Here is a 23,936-nt window from a genome sequence, read left to right on the forward strand (position 1 = left end):
GTTGGTTTATCTGCGGTACCAAAAAGACACTTGGTTTTATTCAACAATACCAGAGACACCGGTGCCAAGATCAACAAACCCAATCTAAGAGGCTGGTGCCGAGATCGAAACTACAGTGGGTCTTCGTGGTTCGGTTAGATTCTTCTTCTTCTTTAGGAAACGACCTCCTTTGTGGATTTGGGTCTTCATGGGGTTGTATTTTGGTATGGTTTTTGATGAACAGCAGAACTAGAACTCGTGGATTTGATTTGGGTCTTGGTGGTCTAGAACTCGAGTTCCACATTGATTTTTCATGGAACTCAAGTCTTAGAGACTCGAGTTGTAACTGTGAAATCGAGTTTGTGAGCCTCGAGATGCTAGTTTTCTAAATAGTTTGAAAACGTTATTTTACTAGCTAACGAAATAGTTTGAAAATAGGTGTTATTTTGGGGGAAAAAAAAAATCCCCAAAACTTGAATATAAACACTGTTCCTTAGCCTTTCAGCTCTTTCTATATAGTCAATACAATTAACTTTCTCATTAGTCATTACCACCTATCCCTTGTTTCTCACCTCTCTCCAAAATGGAAAAGATCCAGCACAGTCATGTAGAAGTAAGAGGACTAAAGCTTCATGTCGCCCAGATTGGAAGTGGTATATATGACATAGGAATCTGATACGAACATGTTCTTTTATTTCCTAACTCCATAGGTTTTTAATTTTTCCTTTTTATCCTTCCGAAATTTGATTTTCTACTTTCTCTAATCATGAATGTTTGAGCAGGTGATAAGGTAGTGGTGTTCCTGCATGGATTTCCTGAAATATGGTATACATGGAGGCACCAATTGATTGCTGTTGCAAATGCTGGCTACCGAGCAATAGCCATTGATTTCAGGGGCTATGGACTGTCTGACCAGCCACCGGAGCCAGAGAAAGCAAATTTCAATGACCTTGTTGATGATGTTGTCGGCCTTCTTGACTCTCTGGGCATCAATAAGGTAGTACCTGCCACCCAATTCTCTTACCCTTTAGATATACATACAGCTTGAATGTATGACTCAAAAAATGCAAGATTTCTATGTTAGTTTTGGTCTCTCAGCTTTAGTGGGTAGGTGATCAATCCCATTCATACTTTGTTAAATTGCCATTCCAACAACAATCTCGTTTTCATCTCTCCATTTCACACCTGTCTTTCGCATCTCACTCTTATTATTGCTCAATTTCGAAGACTTCTTCAAAGCTTAAACATTTTTACTTCTAATCTAGCCCAGGTTCAAACAAATCTTCCCACCAGTTGCCCAACTTTCAGATATTCTTTTTGGTTGGCAAGACCTATGGTTGTTCTAGGCAAATACACAAGTCCACAATCCTTCCAATTTGATCCAGTATCCTGAAATCAGAGCATTTTCTTTTTGGGGGGTCTTAACTGTAAACAAATTATAAATCAGAGTCATTTTGGAAATGTGAAGAATAAGTCTAGTGTCACACATTTTGGCACAATAAATGTTACAACTCGTTACATGGATGGACGAGTTGTGATTAGTGAAAGGATGTCATAACTTATCATATGAGTGAATTGTGATATTTGTTGTGTTAAAATGTGTGACACTAGATTTATTCAAATGTAAATGATTTTCAAAATTATTATAACCGACAAAACAAAAACTAGCCTTTTTTTTTTTAATTTTTTTTTCGAAGGATACAAACAAAAACTAGCCTGCCAAATTGTCATATCTGATCAGTGATCACCAACTATTGTACAACATCCACCAGTTGATTTTTTTTTTTTTTGGTTGAACCACCACCAATTGAATTAGCCCCACATGGTAGACTTACTAGTGACCTTTAGTTTTAAGGATGTGACTAATGATTTGTCCCAATTGGAACAATGTAGATATGACAAGTGAGACTATGAATAAGATAGTTTGACAATAACAGGATATTTTATATCCATTTTACATAATATATAATTTCGACGGTAAGGTTAGACTTAAAAGACAGCTAGATAGGATTAGAAAAGAATATTCTTCGTCTATTTTACCTAAAAAATACGACAAATTTATGTGAGACTTTATTTTTTTATTTTTTTATTTTTATAGTGATTTATGTGAGACTTTAAGACAAAGTTTCACATGGAAAAAATTAAGTATTTTGCATCCATATACTACCTCGACCAATAAAAATCCTCCTTTTTATAATTATTTATTATTACACTTCATGCTTCATAACTTGCACTTGAGATAAGTTCAGTGCACTTAAGACTAGACTCAATGCCAGTTTTATATTAGAAGCAAATGAGGTGGTCACTTAAGGCCCCAAGTAGAAAAAAAAGTCCCAAATTTTAACTAATAAAGTTATTTTTTTCAATATAATAATATTAAGTTAAGCCCAAATATTAGCTAAAAAGATAAAATCATATTTTTTATCAAATGAAAAAAAAAAAAAAAATACTATGTCCACAACATATTTCACAATAAATTTTAAGTAACAAGTTGCTATTGGCTGTTATGAGTAGATAAAAATGTAATTTAAGTTGTGGGATCAAATTAGAATCAATAACAACTACCGCATAATTTGTTGTGAAAATATTGTGAATGTAACACTTCTCTAAATTAAAATATTGAAAGTGAGATAAATGATTTTTACTCCTAGCTCAACAACCTTATATAAGTGAAATAAGAAGAGATAGTTCACAACTTCACAAAGTACAATATTCTACATCTATTCTAGCTAACAATTTCATTAACCTCTTCCACTTTACCTAGACCTTCGATCCATGTTTTCCTCACTCTACTTTCCATTTAAAATCTTGTGTTAGGTCTCATTTATTAAAAGGTAGTTTGAGCTCACATGTGAGAAGGAAAATTAGAATTCTGTGATTATATAATTAAATTTATAATTTTTCAATAGTTTAAATTTCTGGAAGAATCGGTAATTTAATATTTTATTTGTCAACTATAAAGATTCCTTTAAATTAACGTGAAAAAAAAGAAAAGAAAGAATATTGTTTGTGGCATTTCCATACATTGTTATTATTTGCTATGACATGGTAAAACAAACACACTATAGTAGAGGGGGATCAAACCCATGGTCTCTTGCCACCTTCAGGAATGGAATGCTATTTGGGTTACATTGATACCATTGACTATACTTATCAACTAGTTAAGTTTGAATCACTAAAAAGTGATTATAAAAATGCATTCCGAATTTCCCACACCATCAACGTGGATATTCTTGGTGCCAGGCTTTTCTTATTGGCAAGGACTTCGGAGCTTTACCAGCATACATGGTAGCAGCGGTCCATCCAGAAAGGGTGTCAGGCGTTATAACACTTGGTATTCCTTTCATGTTACCTAGTCCTTCTGCTGTCCAAAATCATCAACTTCCTCAAGGCTTCTACATAACTAGGTGGCAGGTAATATAGATTTTGATTTTTGACACAAACATGAAACATAGTCATTTACTTGATAGCATTTTTCCTACTTTCTTATTTCCCCAGGCACTATAATGTTCAATTTAATAGTATTATTACTGGATCTTATGTAGGAGCCAGGGCGAGCAGAAGCTGACTTTGGCCGGTTTGATGCCAAAGCAGTGGTAAGGAACATCTACACTCTCTTCTCAGGAAGTGAGGTCCCAATTGCAGCCGAGGATCAGGAAATCATGGACTTGTTTGACCCTTCTGCTCCTCTTCCACCATGGTTCTCCGAGGAAGATCTCTCAGTCTATGCTTCCTTATATGAGAAGTCTGGATTCCAATTTGCATTGCAGGTTCCATACAGGTACACAAAAGTTCCCCCAAGTTGCTGGAAGAAATGTGAAAGCTTCTTTTTTACTTTTGAAATTGCCTTTAACACCATCCAACCCTTTATGATTCAAGAACCAAATACTGGGTAAAGAAAAATGAATTAGGAATCCTCTCATTGGCCTTATAGTGATTTCCATTAATGTAAATAGTCAAATTGGGTGAAGTAAGGTAAGGCATGACCTCAACCAAATAGTTCAAATTATTTTAGTCCAAGGGTATGAGGCTTATTTTTTTGTAGTAAAATCCCAACATGCACCTAAAAAATGAATAATTATTCAGTATTAAGAAACTAATGTCTCTTCCTTTCATATAATAATAGGTCTCACTAATTAAATTTATGTTTGAATTAAACATTCACATGAGAGTAGAGAGCATTGCTTTAGAGTTAGAAGAATATTGTATAATTTTCCTAGGAAAACAGATCACCTAACTCTATAAAGTTCTGATGAAACCAATAAGATGTTCCAAAAGTATGACATTGCTTGAGGTAACTATACATTTGACTGGTTGGTCCATTGGGCAGGACTTTAAATGTGGATTGTGGAATAACTGAGCCGATAGTCAAAGCTCCAACGCTGCTGATTATGGGGGAGAAGGATTATGTACGGAAATTCCCAGGGATCGAGGACTACATAAGGAGTGGAGCCATGAAGCATGTTGTACCAGATTTAGATATCATATTCATGCCTGAAGGGAGCCATTTTGTCCAAGAGCAACTTCCAGATCAGGTGAATGAGTTCATCATCACCTTCCTCGGAAAACATAGTGCCTGGGGAGGATGCTATATAAGTACCCCAGGTGTAAGAATAAAATCTATGCTAGAAAATATTGTATCCATGGGCAGCGAGGACTAAATCTTTCTTGTGCAACTTTGTCGTCTACATGTGCTTAGCTTAACAGATATTCCAAATGGTTTTAAATACATATGGAGCTGGATTTCTTGCATTTTGGTCATTTGGTGTCAATTTCGGTCAGATTAATATACTCCTGCTTATGGAATTCACTCAACCAAGTTAGTCCCACTGATTCTGGTGGGCCAAACCAGACCATGAAACATTATCAAAATCGTTAAAATGGAATTCATTCAATCAAGTCAGTCCCACTGATAAGGAGAATTGCTTTTTCTTTTTGGGTAAGGGAGGGCGTAGGCAGGTTGAACCCATGACATTACATTACACAATGTGAGGTACTCTTAAGCACAATAAATTTTTATACATAAGGCCTACCTTCCATTGTAAAAATATTTTTGGAGATCATAAGCCGGAAACTTACCCTGAGAGGGATCGATCATGTCAAGAAAAAGATAAGCCATACCTCCCATCCCTTCGAACAATGAGTAGGGGTTATCACCTCCATGCATGTTTCCCTCTGATATGAGCTTGTGAGCTCTATTAAGTAGAAAGCAAGCAAAAGCTTTGGCTCTGCATAAGAACTCCACATTGTAAGTTGGTAAAGTGAGAGGAACACATATGCATTCCCACTAATACCATGGCAAATCCTGACTCGCTTGAGCAGTCCGCGGTTCCACACTACCTCTGCAGCATCTGCAGCTGCTTCCAGAAATTCCTTATCTCCAAAAACCTGCGCATTTGACACAGTTTTTATTCAATACACGCAATCAAGAAAAAAGATCTGAGAAAAAAAAAAAAAATCAATCTATGATAAAGAGACTGAGAATTTAGTTTCACTAACTAAGAGAAGTACAACAGTACACATTTTCTTAATTAAGTTAACTACAACAGTAGTCTTCCCTTGAATAAAACTGACATACCTGGGCTGCATGCCCTCGGCATTTTCTAATTAACTTATCCATAAAAAAAAGATATATGCCTTTTCCCATGTCACCACATGATTGATGCAACACAAAATGGTTCTTCTTTATCATTTTTAAGTCTCAACAGAAAATAAATTTCAACACATTCTACTCAGGACTGTCTTAAGGAGAACTTTAGAGGAAAAATGACCAATTATAAAGTTATTGTAAGCTAATGAAACACATTTTATGCATTATCAGGCCACTGGAAATAATTCTAGTCGGAAATGGAAGTCATTCCTCCATGGATTCTTAGCCAATCAGACCAACTTCCAACACCCCCCCCCCCCCCTTTTTTTATCTCTTTCCTCTTTTTGCAGGGGTCAAAAAACATATAATTACTTACCTACTTAAAGGTTCAAGACAAAGAGTTAGAAAAGCTTTAGGTATTATATTATTGAAGATACCCAACCTATGATTGTGGAAAGCGAAAGCAAAGCTTATGAAACAGCACTGTGAGAACTTCCTTAAGTTGTTCAATGAATTTCGCCAACGACTGTAATCACACATGGCACTTTGACAGTCAAGGATACAGGGAAACAAAATTGAAGATACCCAACCTATGATTGTGGAAAGCGAAAGCAAAGCTTATGAAACAGCACTGTGAGAACTTCCTTAAGTTGTTCGATGAATTTCGCCAACGACTGTAATCACACATGGCACTTTGACAGTCAAGGATACAGGGAAACAAAATTACAAATGGTTTGCACAAAAAGAAAAGAACTTCCCATCAGAGAGATCTTACCCTAGCTTCTTTGACGAGTGTGAGAGCAACTCCAGGAGCTCCATGACACCAATGCACAAGAACATCTCTCTTTATATCCTCTTCACTTGCAGGGTAGTTCCCACTGGGGAATTGATTGTTGATCATGTACCTAAGAGTGCCCTTGACATCCTCGACCTCATCTGGTTTCAAATCCATGTCCATCAAAACATGCATTATCCCTGTCAATCCATGTGCTGCACCCCAATACTTTTCTCCATACCATTCAAACATTAATGGGCATCTTCCACTCTTAGCCAATTCTCTTCCATTCTTGATGATTTCATTCACAACTGAACACTACACACATGTTTACCAGAATATCAGTGCCACTTCTAATGAAACAAATAACAATATCCAAGATCGTTTAGTAACTCATGATGCAAGTCTTACAGTGTAGGTAGAAGGAATCGTCCCTGCGCCCATATGTTTGTTTATGAACAAACATGCCCATAAGTATCCAACTCTCCCATATAACAACTCATCAGGAAGATTTCTGGGAAGCTTAATCTATACTCATAAGTCAAACCATTAGTTAACACTGACAAACAAGTTCTGAGCAACCAATTAATGCAACTGTTATTTAACAAATGCCATTAGAATACCTCTCTAAATTGAACTAAATAGCAATTTAGCAACTGTTCATCACGGGCATGCTTTGCCAACACAGCCCCAAGAGCACATACACCAGCTCGCCCGCATAGAAAAGTCACATACCTACCATCAATGTATCACACAAAGCACCCTAACTCAAATGAGCATGCTATCACCCAAAAAAGCCATAATAAAGTGTTCAACTATGAGTGGCGGTGGCGGAGAAAAAATAATAGTTCCATGAGTGTCAATTATGTCCACTAAATGTAGCCAACCACTTTAGCAAAGTGAAATTTGTTATGAAAAAAGTTATGTCCGTAGCCTTACTAATATTAAGTGCATGCAAAGCAAGAGAGCAAGTCAGGAGAGTGCCTTGAATTGAAAGAAGTGGTCTGGGCCGGCCCAAGGCCTAGGCAACTTAGGCCTAGGCCTAAGGCCCCCACCACAAAAAAAATTTTACCCTTTACAAAAAAAGCCCCACATCATTGTAAAAGGCTCAAAATTTTATAAAAATTAAGAATTTTTTCAAATTATTGTGCACTTTTTATTATTAGTGATGTAGGGATATCACAAATTTTATTATAGATTTACAAACTGACATGTTACCAATCACAAAAAGGAATTTTAAATATTCATTAATTACATTATTGAAACTCATCCTTCACTTATTGTTATATTATATTGTGAACATTTTGTAGTACTTTTAATATTTTCCTTTTTTATTTCTAACAAGGCTTTAAATTTTTTTTTTTTTTTTTTTTTGCAAATGTGTTAAATCATCAATGATGATTAATCTCCCTTAATAGTTTGAAACTTTAATATTAGTAAACTAATTTAGTACAAAGCCACACATCAATTAAGATCATAGATTATAAATGTAATTAACTATGTATTGTTATATATACAAGATAAATTAATTTTCTTTTAAAAAAAATTCTTTTTGTTAAATTAAATTTTCAACTATAAATTCAATTCTTTATATGAAATTAACCTTAATTTTAGTTAGTATTATTCATTAAATTATGTATTTAATATATCAAATTAACCTCAATTTAATTAATATTAAATAATTTTATTTAATTAATATTTATATATAAAAGTCCCATATATATATATATATATATATATTCGACTTAGGCCCAAATTAGGTTGGGCCAGCGCTGGAAGCGGTGTCACAAGCCTTAACAATCTGAGAGTAGAGAGCAAGATCATTGCGGTTGTTAGTGAGTAGATAAGCTCTGAAGAGGAAAAAAGCCATCCCAAGAGTCCCACAATACAGCGTAAAGTCTTGAACTTGTTGCCCAGTCATACCCCACGTCTCCAAAGTTATCTGAAACAAATCCACATACACTTGGTAGGCATAAGAGACAAAGAAAGTAGTGAGTAAATAAAAGAGATGGATACGGTTTCTTTGAGGTCCAAAGCGGCGCGTTTGAAACGCTGAGAGAGAGAAGAGTAAGGCATGGAGAGGAGCTTCATGAGAGAATCTTGGGTGACAACTACTGGCTCTTTTCCTTCTTCGTCTTGGGTTTCAGCTGTTGCTTCTGCTACGAAGTCTGGCATTACGTTTGGGAAGAAACGGTCCGCCATTTTCTCCAATTCGGGCTTCAAAACTCAGTGTCAGTGGCTCCGTTACGAGGAGAGAGAGAGGTGAAGAGTTGAGGAGCTAAGGTAGGTGATTGACTTCTTAGAACCGCGACACAGTCATCGAGGTTGAGAAGCTGAGCTGATCAGAGCATGAGCTCGCTACACGTTGAAAAGATTTTGCACTACGTGGCAGACTTTAAGATTTCTCACCTCCGAGGTTCTTTTTGTCTTATCGCGAAAAGATTTGATACATGGCCCGGACCAGCCCAATCTAATTGTAGTCGAACTGCTTGACGATTCTAGAATTTTTCCCTTTTATTATTTATTTTTTAAATATTTGTGGGCTAGGTTGTCCATGTGTTTGGGATGGATCAGGTTTGGGTTCAACTTGGATCTAATACGACCTCATCAGGTGGAGCATAGTTCAACCTACGATGATTGGAGAGGTTGATCAAATCGGATCTTCAACAGATGGCGGTCGATTCCTTCGAGTTTGTCAGGCAGTCAAGTCTTTGGGTGGGTTGGATGCCCTTTTTATTGACGACGATTTTAGATTTTGAATCTTCGCATGAGAGACTTCAGGGTTAATATCTCTATAATGTGCTTTCAAGAATGATATGTATGAAAACAATCAAAGACATTTGGTTCTTGTTTCAGATAGTAATTTCTGGGGACCAGTTGTCATTCGTTTAGTCTTGTCTCATTTAGTTATGTTATATCATTTTAATCTTGGGATTATAATCGTAATGGGTTTAATTTTATTGATTGCCAAAGGGTGATATTTTTAGGTTGGGAAATCGTGAATAAAAGTGCGTGTGTTTTATGTGTTAAACAATGTGTTTTTAAGTACAAGACTTAGTATCTGCTTGGATTCACATCTGTGTTTTGCTTCTGCGCTTTTTTTTTTTTTTTTTTTTTTTTTTTTTTTTTTTTTTTTTTTCAAGCCACAATTTTTGACTATTCTCATGTGAACAGTGCATCCATGTACTGTTCACGGGTTCTATAAATTTTACTTTTCAGCTACTTTTTCATTAAAAATAGGTTCCATGGCACTATTCACACATTTAAAAATTATTTTGTTATCGTGTTTTCAATTTTCAACAAACATAAGTTGTATCCAAACAGACCCTTAGTCTCAGAATAACTCAAGAAGAAAGGAAGTAATTGGATTCTCGACAGTTTTGTCGATAGCTTGTCAATCCATCGAGATTAATTGCTATGGCCTCTTGACCATGGTTTTCAAACCCGGATCGTTCATTGAACCGTAAAAGAAAGAGGTTCAAGATTTTTGAGGTCGAACCGGGGTCGAATCGTGATGACGTCATAATTAATTTAATAATTATTTTAAATATATATAAAAACATTAAATTAATAAAAAAATAGAAAAATTAACTAAAATAGTCTAATTCATTTAGAGAAACTTATTTCTAAAAAATACATAAAACTTACGAAAATACAGTACACAACTACACATTGTTACACACTGTGTGCATAAACTGTACATTATTTCTCATAACTACACACTGTGTGCATAAACTATATGCATAAACTGTATGCATAAAACAATGTTAATTCAAATATAAACTGTGCATAAACTATGTTTGTGTTTGTGTTTGTGTTTGGATTAACATAAACTGTGTGCATAAAACATTGTTAATCCAAACATAAACTGTACAAACACTATATGCATAAACTGTGTGCATTAATAGTGTTTGTTAATCCAAAATACAATTACACGTTGTTTCTCATAATACAACTACACATTGTGTGTGTACAACCTTGTTTCTCATAATAATGTTTTCCAAGTTACAGTACACAAACACAACTACACATTGTTTCTTCCAAAAATACATAAAAACTTATTTTTAAAAAACAATAATAAAACTTCAAACCCCAAGTTACACACTGTGTCTTACAAAAAGATATAGAAACTATCTCTAAAATACAAAATAGAACTTCAAAGTTCAAACAAAATTATTATGATCAAAAACCATAAATGTCATGATAGTTATCATGCTCATCATCATTCCCTAGAAATCCAGGAGGAGGGCCAATAGGTTGTCCAAGTGTTCCCAATCAATTCCTTCAACCTCACTGCTATCATCTATAGATTCTATACACAAGTTTGAACAAAATAAAAAGAAAAATCATTATAATGTTTACACAAGTTTGAAAAAAATAAAAGAAAAATCACTATAGGTTATCAAATTGTTTACATATAAACTAACCTTCAATATTAGAAGAAGGCCCTGCACTTGCTGGATATGCACCCTCTTCATAAATTGCATTCTCCAACTCTTCATAATTAAGATATGGGTCTACCTCTTCCACAAATACCCAAAAATTAGTTTTATCGATACTTGCATAATCAATGGGGTCAAAATTAAACTTTTTGTTGTAAAGCTTGCATCATAAAATGTCATGCTCATTATTGGAATTTGAACATAATTAGTAACTAACAATTACATTATATAAATGACTTCTTAAAAATTAATATAATGACAAGATATAGCATTTAGTTACCTATGTCTCAATCGCAAGTTATGATGAACAAACACAAGATCATTGAGCCTTTGATGCTCCAATCTATTTCTCCTCTTAGAATGTATTTGGTCAAATAAACTCCAACAACGCTCACATCCAGAAGAGACGGAAGTTTGGCTAAGGATTCTAATTGCCAATTTTTGCAAGTTTGGAGCATTAGCACCCCACAACTCCCACCATTCATCTGATTTTCATAAGACAATGTAATCAAATATTAATCAACATAAACAAACAAACTTTCAATTGAATAATCACTTTAGTTATTCTAACTATAGTGACAAAACTAACTTTCAACATGAATAAAAAAAATTAAGATTTGTTTATAGTATTAAAGTAAACTAATTACTTCTCACTTGGATGAGTGGTCGTGCTTGTTGACAATGCAAGAACTCTATCAAAGCTCCCAATAAGGTCTCGAAAATATTGGGTTTCCTTAATTACCTTTTCTTTGTCACCATCATATTTTGTCCCAATGTAGTCCAAAACAACCATATTTACTACTGGTTTCCGACAAAAATTCTCCTCATCATATTGAAAAGTGGGATTTAACCAATATGCAGTAGCATGAAGATCTTTACGCAAATGTTTGTCCCAACGGTTTTTTATAATTGAGGTGTATGGCTTGTACAAGTGCTTCTTTATTCGGAAGATCTTCTTGATTCCCAACCGTGTTCTATCCATGCCCTTATACACATATCCTATTGCAGGCCTTTGATCAGAATCAACAATCCATAACAAACGAATGAATGGCAATGAAATCTTGACAAGAACATTAATATCATCCCAAAAAGAATTATCCAAAATGATAGAAACTACTTCTTTTGCCTTTGACTCTCTTGCCAATCTATTGTCCACAAAGAACTTGTTAGTCACTAAGGCTTGCAAGTCATGCTTATGTACATGAAGGCTTCCAAATGAAAGGAAAGTAGTAGCAAATCTTGTTGCTCCTGCACGTACGATATCTGTCCAACCAAGTCTCTTCCTCAACCAAGCAATCAAAACCACATGATTATAAATAAAAACTGTAACTTTGGATGCACGTTTTTTGAGTCTCTCCACATGAGACATGTCTCCTATATCCTGCAACACAAGATTCAGGCAATGTGCTGCACAAGAAAACCAACTAATAGTTTTATACTTTTTACACAACAATTTACCAGTAGATACATAATTGGAAGCATTATCAGTAACCATGTGAACTATGTTTTTTGGACCAACCCATGTAACTACTTCATCAAACAATTTAAACAAGTTTCTAGTACTCTTCACAATATCTGAGGCATCAACTGATTTTACAAATACCATTCCCCTAGGACAATAAACAAGGAAATTAATCAAGGACCTATGTTTAGTATCTGTCCAACCATCAGCCATAAGTTTACATCCAACTTCTGCCTAATGCCTATGTTGTGACTCAACCAACAACTAAACCTCTTTCTTTTGATCCCTCAACAAAGGGACTCGTACAACATGATAAGATGGACCTTTGTAACCAGGACCAGCAGCAACTATGGCATCAATCATCCTTTGGTAGTACACTGAATTCACTACATTAAAAGGAATGTAATTGTCATACAGAAACCTTGCAATAGCCGTATCAACTTGCCTTACCCTTTCCTTACTTTGGAACACACTTTTAAGACCAGGTTGAGCTCCTAGAGTAGTTCTTGGAGCAAAGTAATTATCCACTGGCTTTATACCCTTTATTTTACCTAAAATGGGTTTTTTAGGCAACCCACTACTAAATACTTCTTGAACATCTTCATCTTCTTGCATATCACTATTTGTGGAAGGCACACTAAACATTTCTTCTTGGCGTTGTTTCTCAGCTTTTGTCTTCAACTCAAACTCCTTCACATATTCCAACATTTGATATCTCACATCATGAGAAACCTTTTTACACGATCCAATATCACCTTTTATCCTCGCAAGGTGTTTTTTCATCCTATCAATACCCCCACCTTTATATGTTTGCCTACAATCCACACATGTAAAAGTATTCCGTCCCTTCTCATCCGCTCTAAGGCTAAAATGTTCCCAAGCCAGATCAACATTTTCCCTTACTCTTGAGCTAGACTCCACTACATTGGAATCAACTTCATGTGATGGAGTAGACCCGGTCTCTGTTTCCATTTTAATCTAAAAGACTAAACAACCAATCAAACACGCATAGACCCATCAATTTTTAAAATACAGATAGTCAAAGAATCACAACTTCATACACAAAGTCAAATTAACAAACTAATATACACAGAGTCATAGAGTCAAAGAAACTTGATTTTGTTACAATTTATACACACATGAACTCAAAGAGGGTATGCATAGGCTGGATCAGATTGAATTCGAGATAACTTTAATCCCAACTTTACCTCCTTGGGTTTAGAAATCTCTAATCCAACCAACCTAACCCTATCCCATTTCCCATAGAGGCAAATTGAGTTGGGTTTAGTCATTGGTTTGAGGCCATTTTATTAAGCTTAATAATAAATAAATAAATAAATTGCATTTTCATTCAACTATTTAAAAGTCTATTATTTAATAGATAAATAATTACAATTTACACAATTGGGTCTAATCCTAATACTCCAATTTCATCACAAGTAATTCTCAAGACATCAAAATAACAAATTTAAACAAATAAATCCCAAAATATAAAACAAATCAAATTGTCAAATTTTGGGTCAGTTTTGAAATTTTGGTCGACCCGAATCCTGACCCAACCCAAGCTTTAAACCAAATAAAAAAAAAAAAAAAAAAAGTTCCAACCCATCAGCTTACCAATAATGTTTTCAACACGGAACTTGAAAACATTATTAGTCGAATGAAAACATCAAACGAGGTTGTCGAAATTTACTTTTTTTTTTTTTTAAATACAACAAACAAGGATCTAATGTAAATGGTTGTGAAACATATATTTCATGAACCAATCAATAATCCTAGTATTCTGCTAGAGAGAAAGAGAGAGAGAAAGTACCATAGGTGGAGAAAGTACCAAAAATTGGACAAAAAATATAAATCGACATAAAAGAACTTTAATATCCAACACTCCAGATTTATTTGCTTATAAAACATTAATAATATCCAACTTTGAATCATTTTCAATTGACCCAAATCAATTTACACACCACCACTTCAGATCTATATCATCATCCACAATCAACTTGCAAATATTAACAAAGAAAAAGCAGATTAGAGGTAATAAAGTACCAAACGACGGCGACGGCGACGAGGCAGAGAGTGAGCTGCGACGGCGACGAAGGAGAGAGGCAGAGATGAGCGTGAGAGAAAGGTAGAGAGTGATTGAGAGAGTAAGCTGCGATCTGGGCTGAGCTGCGACAGTGACGAGGGAGAGAGGCAAAGACGAGAAAGTGATTGAGAGAGTGAGGAAGAGGCAGAGAGTGATTGAGAGAATGAGGCGAGGGTTTCAGAGTGATTGAGAGTGATTTTTGTTTTTAGGGTTAAATTTGTTCAATGAGAATGCTCCAAACGACGCCGTATAGGGGGGGAAAAAAGATGGAACGACACCATTTTAAGGCTTGAAACAAGGCAACTGTTTGAATCATGTGAACCAGTCACGGTTCACAGAACTGGACGGTCGGACCGCAGTCCGGACGGGTCCATGCTTTTTTTGCATGGAACGGTTCTTCACCTTAAACGAACCATGAAAGTGAACAGTTCAAGGGTTTCCCGGTTGGACTGTATGGTCCGGTTCATGTTTAAAAACCTTGTTGTTGATAACTAGTCAATTGATCAAGAATCAAGATACATGATTCTTAATCAGTCCCATTAGGGGTTGACTAAACAACAAAAGTGAGAGCATTTCATGTATATCTAGGGTTTGTACCTTCTCTCTCAAGTTAACCTACAAATCGAAGACACAAAATTATATTTAAAAAGAATAATATATCTACTACTTGGTGATTCAATTGAACTCACCATGACAAACATAATCAATTGTTTTGAAAATTATTATTATGGTTTAGTTGAACCCTAGGGGATTAAGTTTTCACAATTAATGGTTTACACAAAACAATATCAAGGGGTTAATTGTTACAATCAAAAGCTTAAGAGGGTTTTGTGTTTTATGAAAAAACTACAAGGGATAAAATGTTACACTCAAAATATGAAATAAATAATGAAACTTCTTTCAATAAAATCTAGAATTCTTAGTAGTAGGATTTTTATCTAAGTAGTTTTTAAACCATTTGAAACTATGTTAATTATTTTATTGTATCTATAGCATATCACATTGCTTAAGTAAAATAATAATAATCAATGATTATTTTTCCAAGATTTATATAAGAATACTTATTATGAAATGGAGAAGTATAATTGATTTAGAATATTACTTTCTTCCTCATGCAAGAATTGAATAAAAAAAGGGAAAAAAATCAAAAAGTAAAATCAAATTTAATAACTCATGCAAAAAAAAATTAAAAAAATTATGCTTAAATTTGTTGAAATAATTAAATTCTTGTGAACTTACTAAAGCAATATATTCATATTTTTTATTATATTAATCTTAACATTTTTCATTTTCTAAATCCAACTAATCTATATATATTAAAAGGTAAAGCTCAGAAAAAGTTCGATTAGAATTCGAAATTAGAATTAGGGATAGCAATGGGGTGGGGTGGGGTCGAAGGATGAGGTCTTTGTTCCCGCCTTGCATTGTTTTGTCTTGCCCCATCCTCGCCCCTTGGGGCCTTGCAAAGCCCCGTCCCACCCTGTAAAACTTTACTTTTTGTTAATTTGCCCTATAACTAGTACAAATTTTTTTAATGAAACCTATTTCATTAATAAAAATATACTTGAAATTACAACAAAATTTATCCCATTAAATCAAATCAATTTTTAGAAAAAATTGAATAATATATCGAAGTGTTTAACAAGACAATCATAAAAAATAAAAAATTCTCATAGTATAACATATAACAAAATAAAGGCAGAGAACCACATTGAGTAGAATAAAATAAACTAATATTTATATGTTTGTTTAAATAGTAGAGTTTTAGGTTATGAAAATTTTACAATTATAACCCTTAGCAACGTGGGGCGGGCAGGGCTGGGACGAGGAGTGGAGGGGAGGGGCTGGGTGGGGTGGGTCTAAAAAATTTAAACCCATCCTTGCCCCGCCCCATGATGCGAAGCTAAAATCTTGCCCCATCCTGGCCCCACCACCTTTGCAGGGTGGGGAAAACCCGCATGGGGCGAAGCAGGGAGGGGCAAGTTAAGCGGGGCAGGGAAAAATTGTCATCCCTAATTAGAATCTAATTTTGCATTATGTGTCTAAATTTATGTAGGAACCACACCATAATTATCCATTTAAGTTTTTTAATCTTTGTGCCAAGTGAGTTATTGAGAGCAAAATATTAAGAATCTAATATTAATGAACTAAAAAAAAAAAAAAAAAAAATAATCGCTTATACTCAATACAAATCATCACACAACAAAAATCACCACACATTCTATCTTATTAAAAATTAGAAGAAAAAAAAATGATCATAAGTAGTATTAAATTTGGGTAAGAATATTAATATATGACTAATTATGTATACTTTAAAAAAAAAAATTTTTGACCAATTATTTATATTTTTATGATAGAAATTGTGTTTAATTTATATGTATCTATACATATGCACATGTTACATGATATTTTTTTTTTTTAATAATTTGACTAATTATATATATTTTTATAATAAAAAATGTGTTTAATTTTAAATGCATCTATGCATTTACATGGGTTACATGCTTTTTTTTTTTAGAAGATACATGAGTTACGTGCTAGTGATACTTAATACTGAGTAGAATACATATTATTAGATGGAACAAGCAACACAAACATAATATATATATATATATATATAGCCAAAACTTAGAGAAAATCTAATTAGATTTTAATTACATTCTCAATTTTGCACCACGTGTCCCATTTAAATTTAAATTTTATGCCAAGTGAATTATTGAGTGTAAAAATCAAAGAGTCCAAATCTAATTAGAGTCTAAATTGGTTTTTAATTGGAGTCTAATTTTTTGCCACGTGTCCATCTAAGTTTTTAATTTTTGTGACAAGTGAATTATTGAGTGCAAAAATCGAAATCCAATTAAACTTTAAATCATATATATATATATATATATATATATAAAATGAAAAACCATTACATATTTTGGAAATGTATATGTGGGGCCCAATAATTCACGGACCAAGCCCATTTGTCCTTAGAGAGTCCAAAGGCCCGAGCCGAGGAGAACTATGGCCCAAGCTCTACAATGCAGAGCACCAAACATTTTTGTGGTGCAGCCGAGGACAACTCAGTCCTCGGCAGATCCAAAACCTCACCAAAAGAAGAAGGATAAAACCGGTATAGGGCCAAGCTTAAAAGAGAATCAAAGAATATCCAGGAAAGCTGCTCTCATTGCCATTCAATGCGCTGCCCCTGACAGAGCCGTACTCTTTAATTTTATCGAACCATCCCCAACAATTCTGGGATTAGACTGATGGGACAAATATCAGTCTTGTAAAGATCGACCCTACACGTGGACGAAGGACAATCAACGCAGACGAGTATAAAAGAAGAAAGTAAGTAAATACAAAAGGAGCCCAATCCCACCTCCGAAAAAAAAAGACTACATAGGGGAGAACCTCTCAACAACACCGGACCTCACTGAAGAAAGTCCGTCGTTGGGTAACCGGGATAAGGCCTCAATGGTCCTCGGATCAACTCCGAGGAGTCCCATCCCATAGGGTGCGACGCCTTAGGGCTTAAATGTTCAAGCCCAACTCCTTTTTTCTATAATGAACTCCTCTAAAAACCATGACCGGGCATCGCCCCTTGACCAGCGGCTAGCTTTTCAAGCCCACTCTCTACAAATCATATTGTGAGGGATCTTTCATGTGTGAGCCCAAAAATGTTAATGGGCCGCAAAGGAATCGTGTCCTTACAGTATAGTTTAAAAAAGTGTAAACTAATACCATGTATAATTTCAGCGTCTTCTAAAAAGAATACTAATTTGAACTGTATAATTGTGATTATTTTTAATTGTATTCGTGCATAAGCACAGAGCTACACAATTTTGCGTCACGTGTCCCATTTAAATTTAAATTTTGTGTCAAGTGAATTATTGAGTATAAAAATCGAAGAGTCCAAATCCAATTAGATTTTAAATTGGTTTTCAATTGGAGTCTAATTTTTTGTCATGTATCCATCTAAATTTTTAATTTTTGTGGCAAGTGAATTATTGGATGCAAAAATCAAAATCCAATTAAATTTTAAATCATATATATAATGAGAAACTATTATATATTTTAGATATGTATGGTTTTAAAAAAAGTTTAAGCTAATACAATGTATAATTTCAATGTTTTCTAGAAAAAATACTAATTTGAACTGTATAATTGTGATTATTTTTAATTGTATCTATGCATATGTACAGGGTTACACACTAGTGACAATTAATACATACACAGTAGTAGTCTAAAGTTTGTGATATATAATTAAACTGAGTATTACTAAGGTAAACACTTTTTTTTTTTCATATATTAATTATTTAAAGGTGGTGCAAATATGAAAAATAAGTTTTTATGATTAAGTTCATATGATTTATATAAGACACAATAAATTTGGACTTCTTTGGCAACAATTGAACCATAGAACAGCAAAAAAATAAAGACAAATTTAATTACAAGCAATCAAGAATATAAAAGATAATTTTACGCTCAAATTAGAAAAAATAATTATATATTTAGCAATTCACTCAAGCATTTGGTTTATATCTTGATTAACATCTCTTTCTATTGACATGTAATATAATTAAATTTAGTTGATTCCCTAAATATTATAATACATCAACAATATTATATGAGACATTATATGATTGTTTATGCCAATAGTTTTGTAGCTCAACTGACACTTTCTAGTATTTTCAACAAAAGTTTAAATTTTTTTTTTTTTTTTTTTTGAAACAACAAAAGTTTAAAGTTCAAAGTTCAAATTCCCCTTCTCCAACTATAATAATAATAATAATAATAATAATAATAATAATAATAATAGTGATTTGATATCTTAAAAAATATTTCAAAATAAGAATATGCAATTATACAACATATTTTATTTTCGGTACACGTGTACAACCAAACAAGGTTGTCAAACCCAGATCGGACCAGACTGGCCAGTCCGATTAGGTTAATCAAAAACCGGATTGAAATTCGGTTTTTTAAGCAAGCAGACCTGGATTTCAAACAATTCTTGTGAACCGCTTGACCCACGGTTGGACTGGGATTAGAACTTTGGCTGAATTGGGTTAGCTTTAGAGTCTTACCACTAGGCTATACTAGAGTGTTGATGTTCTAAGTGAAAACTAAATATACTTAAATAAAACTTAACAGAATTCATACCAATAATTAAATAAACTTTCATTACTACTTTTATTTTATATTATAGCTAATATTCATAATATTTTATTATTTATATATTTTAATTAGCCATCTCTAAAAGGGAGTATATAAATATATTCATACTTTTATACTTCAAAAATTAATTATAACTTTTAAAGTATTTTTTCATGCTTTATTATTTTACTTTTATTAAATTTCTTTAAAATATGCTTCAAAATCATTTAATTTTTCACATATATATAATTTTATAAATATAATATCAATATTTGTATTTAATTAATTAATAAGGTAATTATGACATTATCACGGTTCGACCTCAGTCGAATCTTGGTTCGACCTTAAAAACCTTGAACCTTTCCCCTTACTGGTTTTGTGAACGGTCTGAGTTTGAAAACCATGCAACCAAATGGGCTTTGTTTCTTCGACAAAGAGATTTCAAGTCCCTTTTATTTTTCTTTTTCTTTTCTTTTTTTGACTTATTAGAATTAGAAAGACAATTTCCCTAAACAAGAATCATGTTTATTTTATTTACTAGTTTGGGTGGTACATGCAAGTCACATGCTGCTTCTTGAGTGAGAAAACTAAGATAGAACTTCTATTTGAAGAAGAATGAAATCATGTACTTAAACTTAGACTAACTATTTAACATATGAATATCTATTTATCACATGACAATTCCTTAGAATTTATTTGCTAAAAGCAATATTCATTCATTAAAAACTTCTAAAAATGATGACGAATATTATCATTTTTCAACAATAAGCAATTGAGTTTTGCTAACAATATTTAAATAGTCATAATTAATGATGACATTTGCTAGAATCGGAGGTCTTCATCAAATACCTGCAATTATTCATAATGAAGAATTTGTTATTCATACTTACTTTGTTACCATTTTACATTTTATGAGTCTAGCTATAATGTTTAACTTAGTTTTTTATGAACACCCTTTTAAGTAAGAAAAGAAAAAAAAGACACGTATTATTGAAGTTTCCATTAGTTAAAATTATAGGTCTAGAAGTTTAAATTTAGTAAATCAACTTCTCTAGGTAATAAATAGAACACCCTATACCACCATTTGAACTTTCCAAGAATGACTACCAAATAATACTGAAAACAGACAAAATTGGTTTTTTGGGATATTAAAATTTAGTGGAAGTATTTTAGACATTGCACAATAAAATATTCTAAGAATCATAAGATTTCATTAGTAGTTGTGAAAATATTGTGATAACAACAAAATGTCACGATATTTTTACAATAACATACATTTATTTTCAGTTGTGATAAATCATGGTCTAATATTTTATTTTATTTTGATCTATAAGGAACTAAAACCTATGTCATAAAATTTTCACAATATCTTTATTTTTAGCTGTTGCTGGTTTAGTCTCAACAATTGTGACAATTTGTTGTATGCATATAAAAAAACTCCTAAACCAAAATTAGCATATAAATATGGACAAAGTTAAGCTACAAAATTGGTTGTAGTTTAACGCTACAACTTTACTCTATCTTTTTATTGATTAGATTACATGTTCTTCTTATATTCTTTATGCTTGTAAAATTTCTATAAAATTAAATATCAATAGCTATGTCATCAATAAATTGTTTAAATTACAAGTTTTTGTAGTTTAAAAGTATGCATAAAATATAAGTTTATAGATCATATAATAAATAATATCCGATTGACACAAAATTTAACATGTATATTAAGAGTGTTAAGAGCATATAATTCAATAGTTAGATTTTCAAACTATGTAGTAATGTTTATTTTATTGAGTAAGGTTTTAGTCTCAAGTTACAACCAATTTTGTAACTAAATTTTGTCCTATAAAAATCTTTAAAAAATAAAAAACAAACTAACGTACTTAAATATTTAAAAAAAAAAAAAAAATCCAACTCACCAAATTGACCAAACCAAAGCCCCCCAATAAGTATGAAACAATGTGTTTTTTAGTAGCAAAAGCATAAGTCCAAAACTTGACTAAATCAAAATACTATCTTAGCCTTTTGGTTCTTTTTCTCTTGTTAATAGAAATAGATAAAGAATTAACACCTCAAAAATTGTGACAATTTGTTGTATCCGTATAAAAAAATCCTAAACCAAAACAAGCATATAAATATTAAAAAATGACAAAAATTAGGTATAGTACCTTAGGTGTTATTCCTTAGGTTCTTTTCTTAAGATTCAGCCATGTAACTACTTAATTAAAAAATACACTTCCATTTCATGAGAAAAAAAAATTTTCACATAGTAGAATCTTAAGAGGTGAATATAAAGAACAATATCTAAGTACTGTACATAAATCTTACCCATTAAAAAAAAAAAAACAAATACAAACTTATGGACTTGGAAAAAAGAAAAAAGAAAAATGAAACTAGCTCACCAAATTGACCAAACCCAAGCCCCAGAATAAGTATTAAAAAAATGTGTTTTTTAGTAGCATTAGCATGAGTCCAAAACTTTCCTAAACCAAAAACACTATTCCTTAGCCTCTCAGCTCTTTTTATATAGATAATAAATAAGGAACTAACACCTCAATAATTATGAAAATTTGTTATAGTTGTATTAAAAAAAAAACCAGCTCCAAATTGAGCAAATCAAAGCCCCTATATGAAACAATGTGTTTTTTTGTACCATTAGCGTGAGTCCAAAACTTGGAAAAAATTGCAAACTAACACCAATCTCCAAACAATTTCGTTAGTTAGCAACGTTTCCAAATTATTTAGGAAACTAACATCTCGAATCTAAGAAACTCGATTTTGCTCTTAGAACTCGAGTATGATAGAGTCGAGTTCCTCAGAACTCAAGTCTTCAAGACTCAAGTTCACTAAAGCAGATCCACAACAAAAATGCAACAACCTAGCATCTACTAGCAACAAAAACAAAATACCAACAACTCCCAACTCCTATCAACAAAAACGAAATACCAACAACTCCAAGCACTAGGTTTGATGATCTTGACACCAGAGTGGCTTAGGTTTGATGATCTTGACAACGGAGTGTTTTGGGTTTGACGATCTCAGCACCGGAGCAGCTTGGGTTTGTTGATCTCAGCACTAAAGGTTTGTTTTCTGGTTTGGTTTGTCTCTTGATTCATTTTTTGTGTTCTTTGGGTTAGTCTGTCTATGGTACCAAAAAGACACTTGGTTTGATTCAACAATACCAGAGAGACACTAATGCCAGGATCAACAAACCCAATCTAAGAGGTTGGTGCCAAGATCGAAACTACCATGGGTCCTCGTGGGGTTTGGTCAAATTCTTCTTCTTCTTTAGGAAACAACCCCCTTCGTGGATTTAGGTCTTCATGGGGTTGTGTTTTGGTTTGGTTTTTGATGAACTGCGGAACTGGAACTCGTGGATTTAGGTCTTTGTGGGGTTGTGAAGGTTTGGCTTTTGATGAATTGCAAAAACCGGAACTCGTTTGATGAACTGCATAAACTAGAACTCGTGGATTGGATTTGGGTCTTGGCTGTCTAGAACTCGAGTTCCACATTGATTTTTCATGGATTGTGAGCCTCAAGATGCTAGTTTCCTAAATAATTTGAAAACATTGCTAACTAACAAAATAGTAGACATGGCAATATGAGTCAGAATTTTCTGACCCGACCCGACCCAACCTGAAAAATACCTGATCCGAACCCGATTTTTTTGACACGAAACAAAAACGTGTTGACCCGTAACCCGACCCGGATAACCCGTGACCTGAACTGTTAAAAAAATTCGCTAAAAAAATATTTAAATTACGTTCTGAGACTAAGTGCATAAAGCACAAAGTACCAAAACTAATAATCAATATATATTATATATTAGAGAGAATGACTACCAATAAAAGTTAGCTAGCCTAACTTCTTCCTTTTTTTTTTTTTTTTTTGAGAAGCTAGTTGCTAGCCTAGCTTTAGTGCTTGCCTTGCCAAATCAATTGCCATCAGACAAGACAAAAGGTCCTCAACATGTTACACAACACAAAGGCCAAGGTTGTCAAGTGACTCAAGAGTCAAGACAAGTAGACAATCATTAAAAAAAAAATCTCATTTAGCTGAGCTGAGCTGTAGTCCATTGTCCAAACTCCAAAGCCAAAAGCACAAACAAATGAACAATGTTACAATGCACAAAGCCACAAATGGCAAACCTAAAAAAGTTGAGTCAAACCAAACCAATGAACCACAAAGCTTCCTTTCCCAGTTGGAAAAAAAATTCTTACTCCGTATCGATCACGTCTTTTATTTGAGAATGTGAAAACTACGTTGTGTACTAAAAGTTGGTTATATGGATTTGAAACTACGTTTTTTATAGTCATAATTATACAATTTTAATTCTTTATTGATTTGTTTTCATGTACATTAAGTTATAATAAAATATTGTATTGTAGATGAAGATGCTGACAAAATTGGCCAACTTGAATTACAATTTGCAAGTATGAATATTTGTAGTGCTGAATCTGCTACCA

General features: G+C 33.3%; 1 protein-coding gene and 1 pseudogene across 1 annotated transcript; one reads left to right on the forward strand and one right to left on the reverse strand.

The window, feature by feature from the left end:
• The first annotated feature begins 485 nt into the window (after window positions 1-485).
• On the forward strand, window positions 486-4,733 carry LOC115958631 (epoxide hydrolase A-like). The gene is made up of 5 exons (XM_031077059.1): window positions 486-632; window positions 762-976; window positions 3,223-3,393; window positions 3,525-3,760; window positions 4,310-4,733. Exons 1-5 carry the CDS (start codon window positions 563-565, stop codon window positions 4,638-4,640), a joined length of 1,023 nt encoding a protein of 340 aa, XP_030932919.1. The 5' UTR covers window positions 486-562; the 3' UTR covers window positions 4,641-4,733.
• Window positions 4,734-5,008: 275 nt separating this feature from the next.
• Window positions 5,009-9,238, reverse strand: LOC115956838 (annotated as a pseudogene).
• Window positions 9,239-23,936: the final 14,698 nt, after the last annotated feature.

Source organism: Quercus lobata, chromosome 8 (assembly GCF_001633185.2).
Source record: "Quercus lobata isolate SW786 chromosome 8, ValleyOak3.0 Primary Assembly, whole genome shotgun sequence".
NCBI lineage: Eukaryota > Viridiplantae > Streptophyta > Magnoliopsida > Fagales > Fagaceae > Quercus > Quercus lobata.

Bases quoted from the DNA above. Each gene is read 5' to 3' on its own strand.
- LOC115958631 (XM_031077059.1), top strand. From the start codon at position 563: ATGGAAAAGATCCAGCACAGTCATGTAGAAGTAAGAGGACTAAAGCTT. The intron at 633-761 runs GTATATATGACA...ATGTTTGAGCAG, and splicing joins TGTCGCCCAGATTGGAAGTG to GTGATAAGGTAGTGGTGTTC. The intron at 3,394-3,524 runs GTAATATAGATT...GATCTTATGTAG, and splicing joins TCTACATAACTAGGTGGCAG to GAGCCAGGGCGAGCAGAAGC.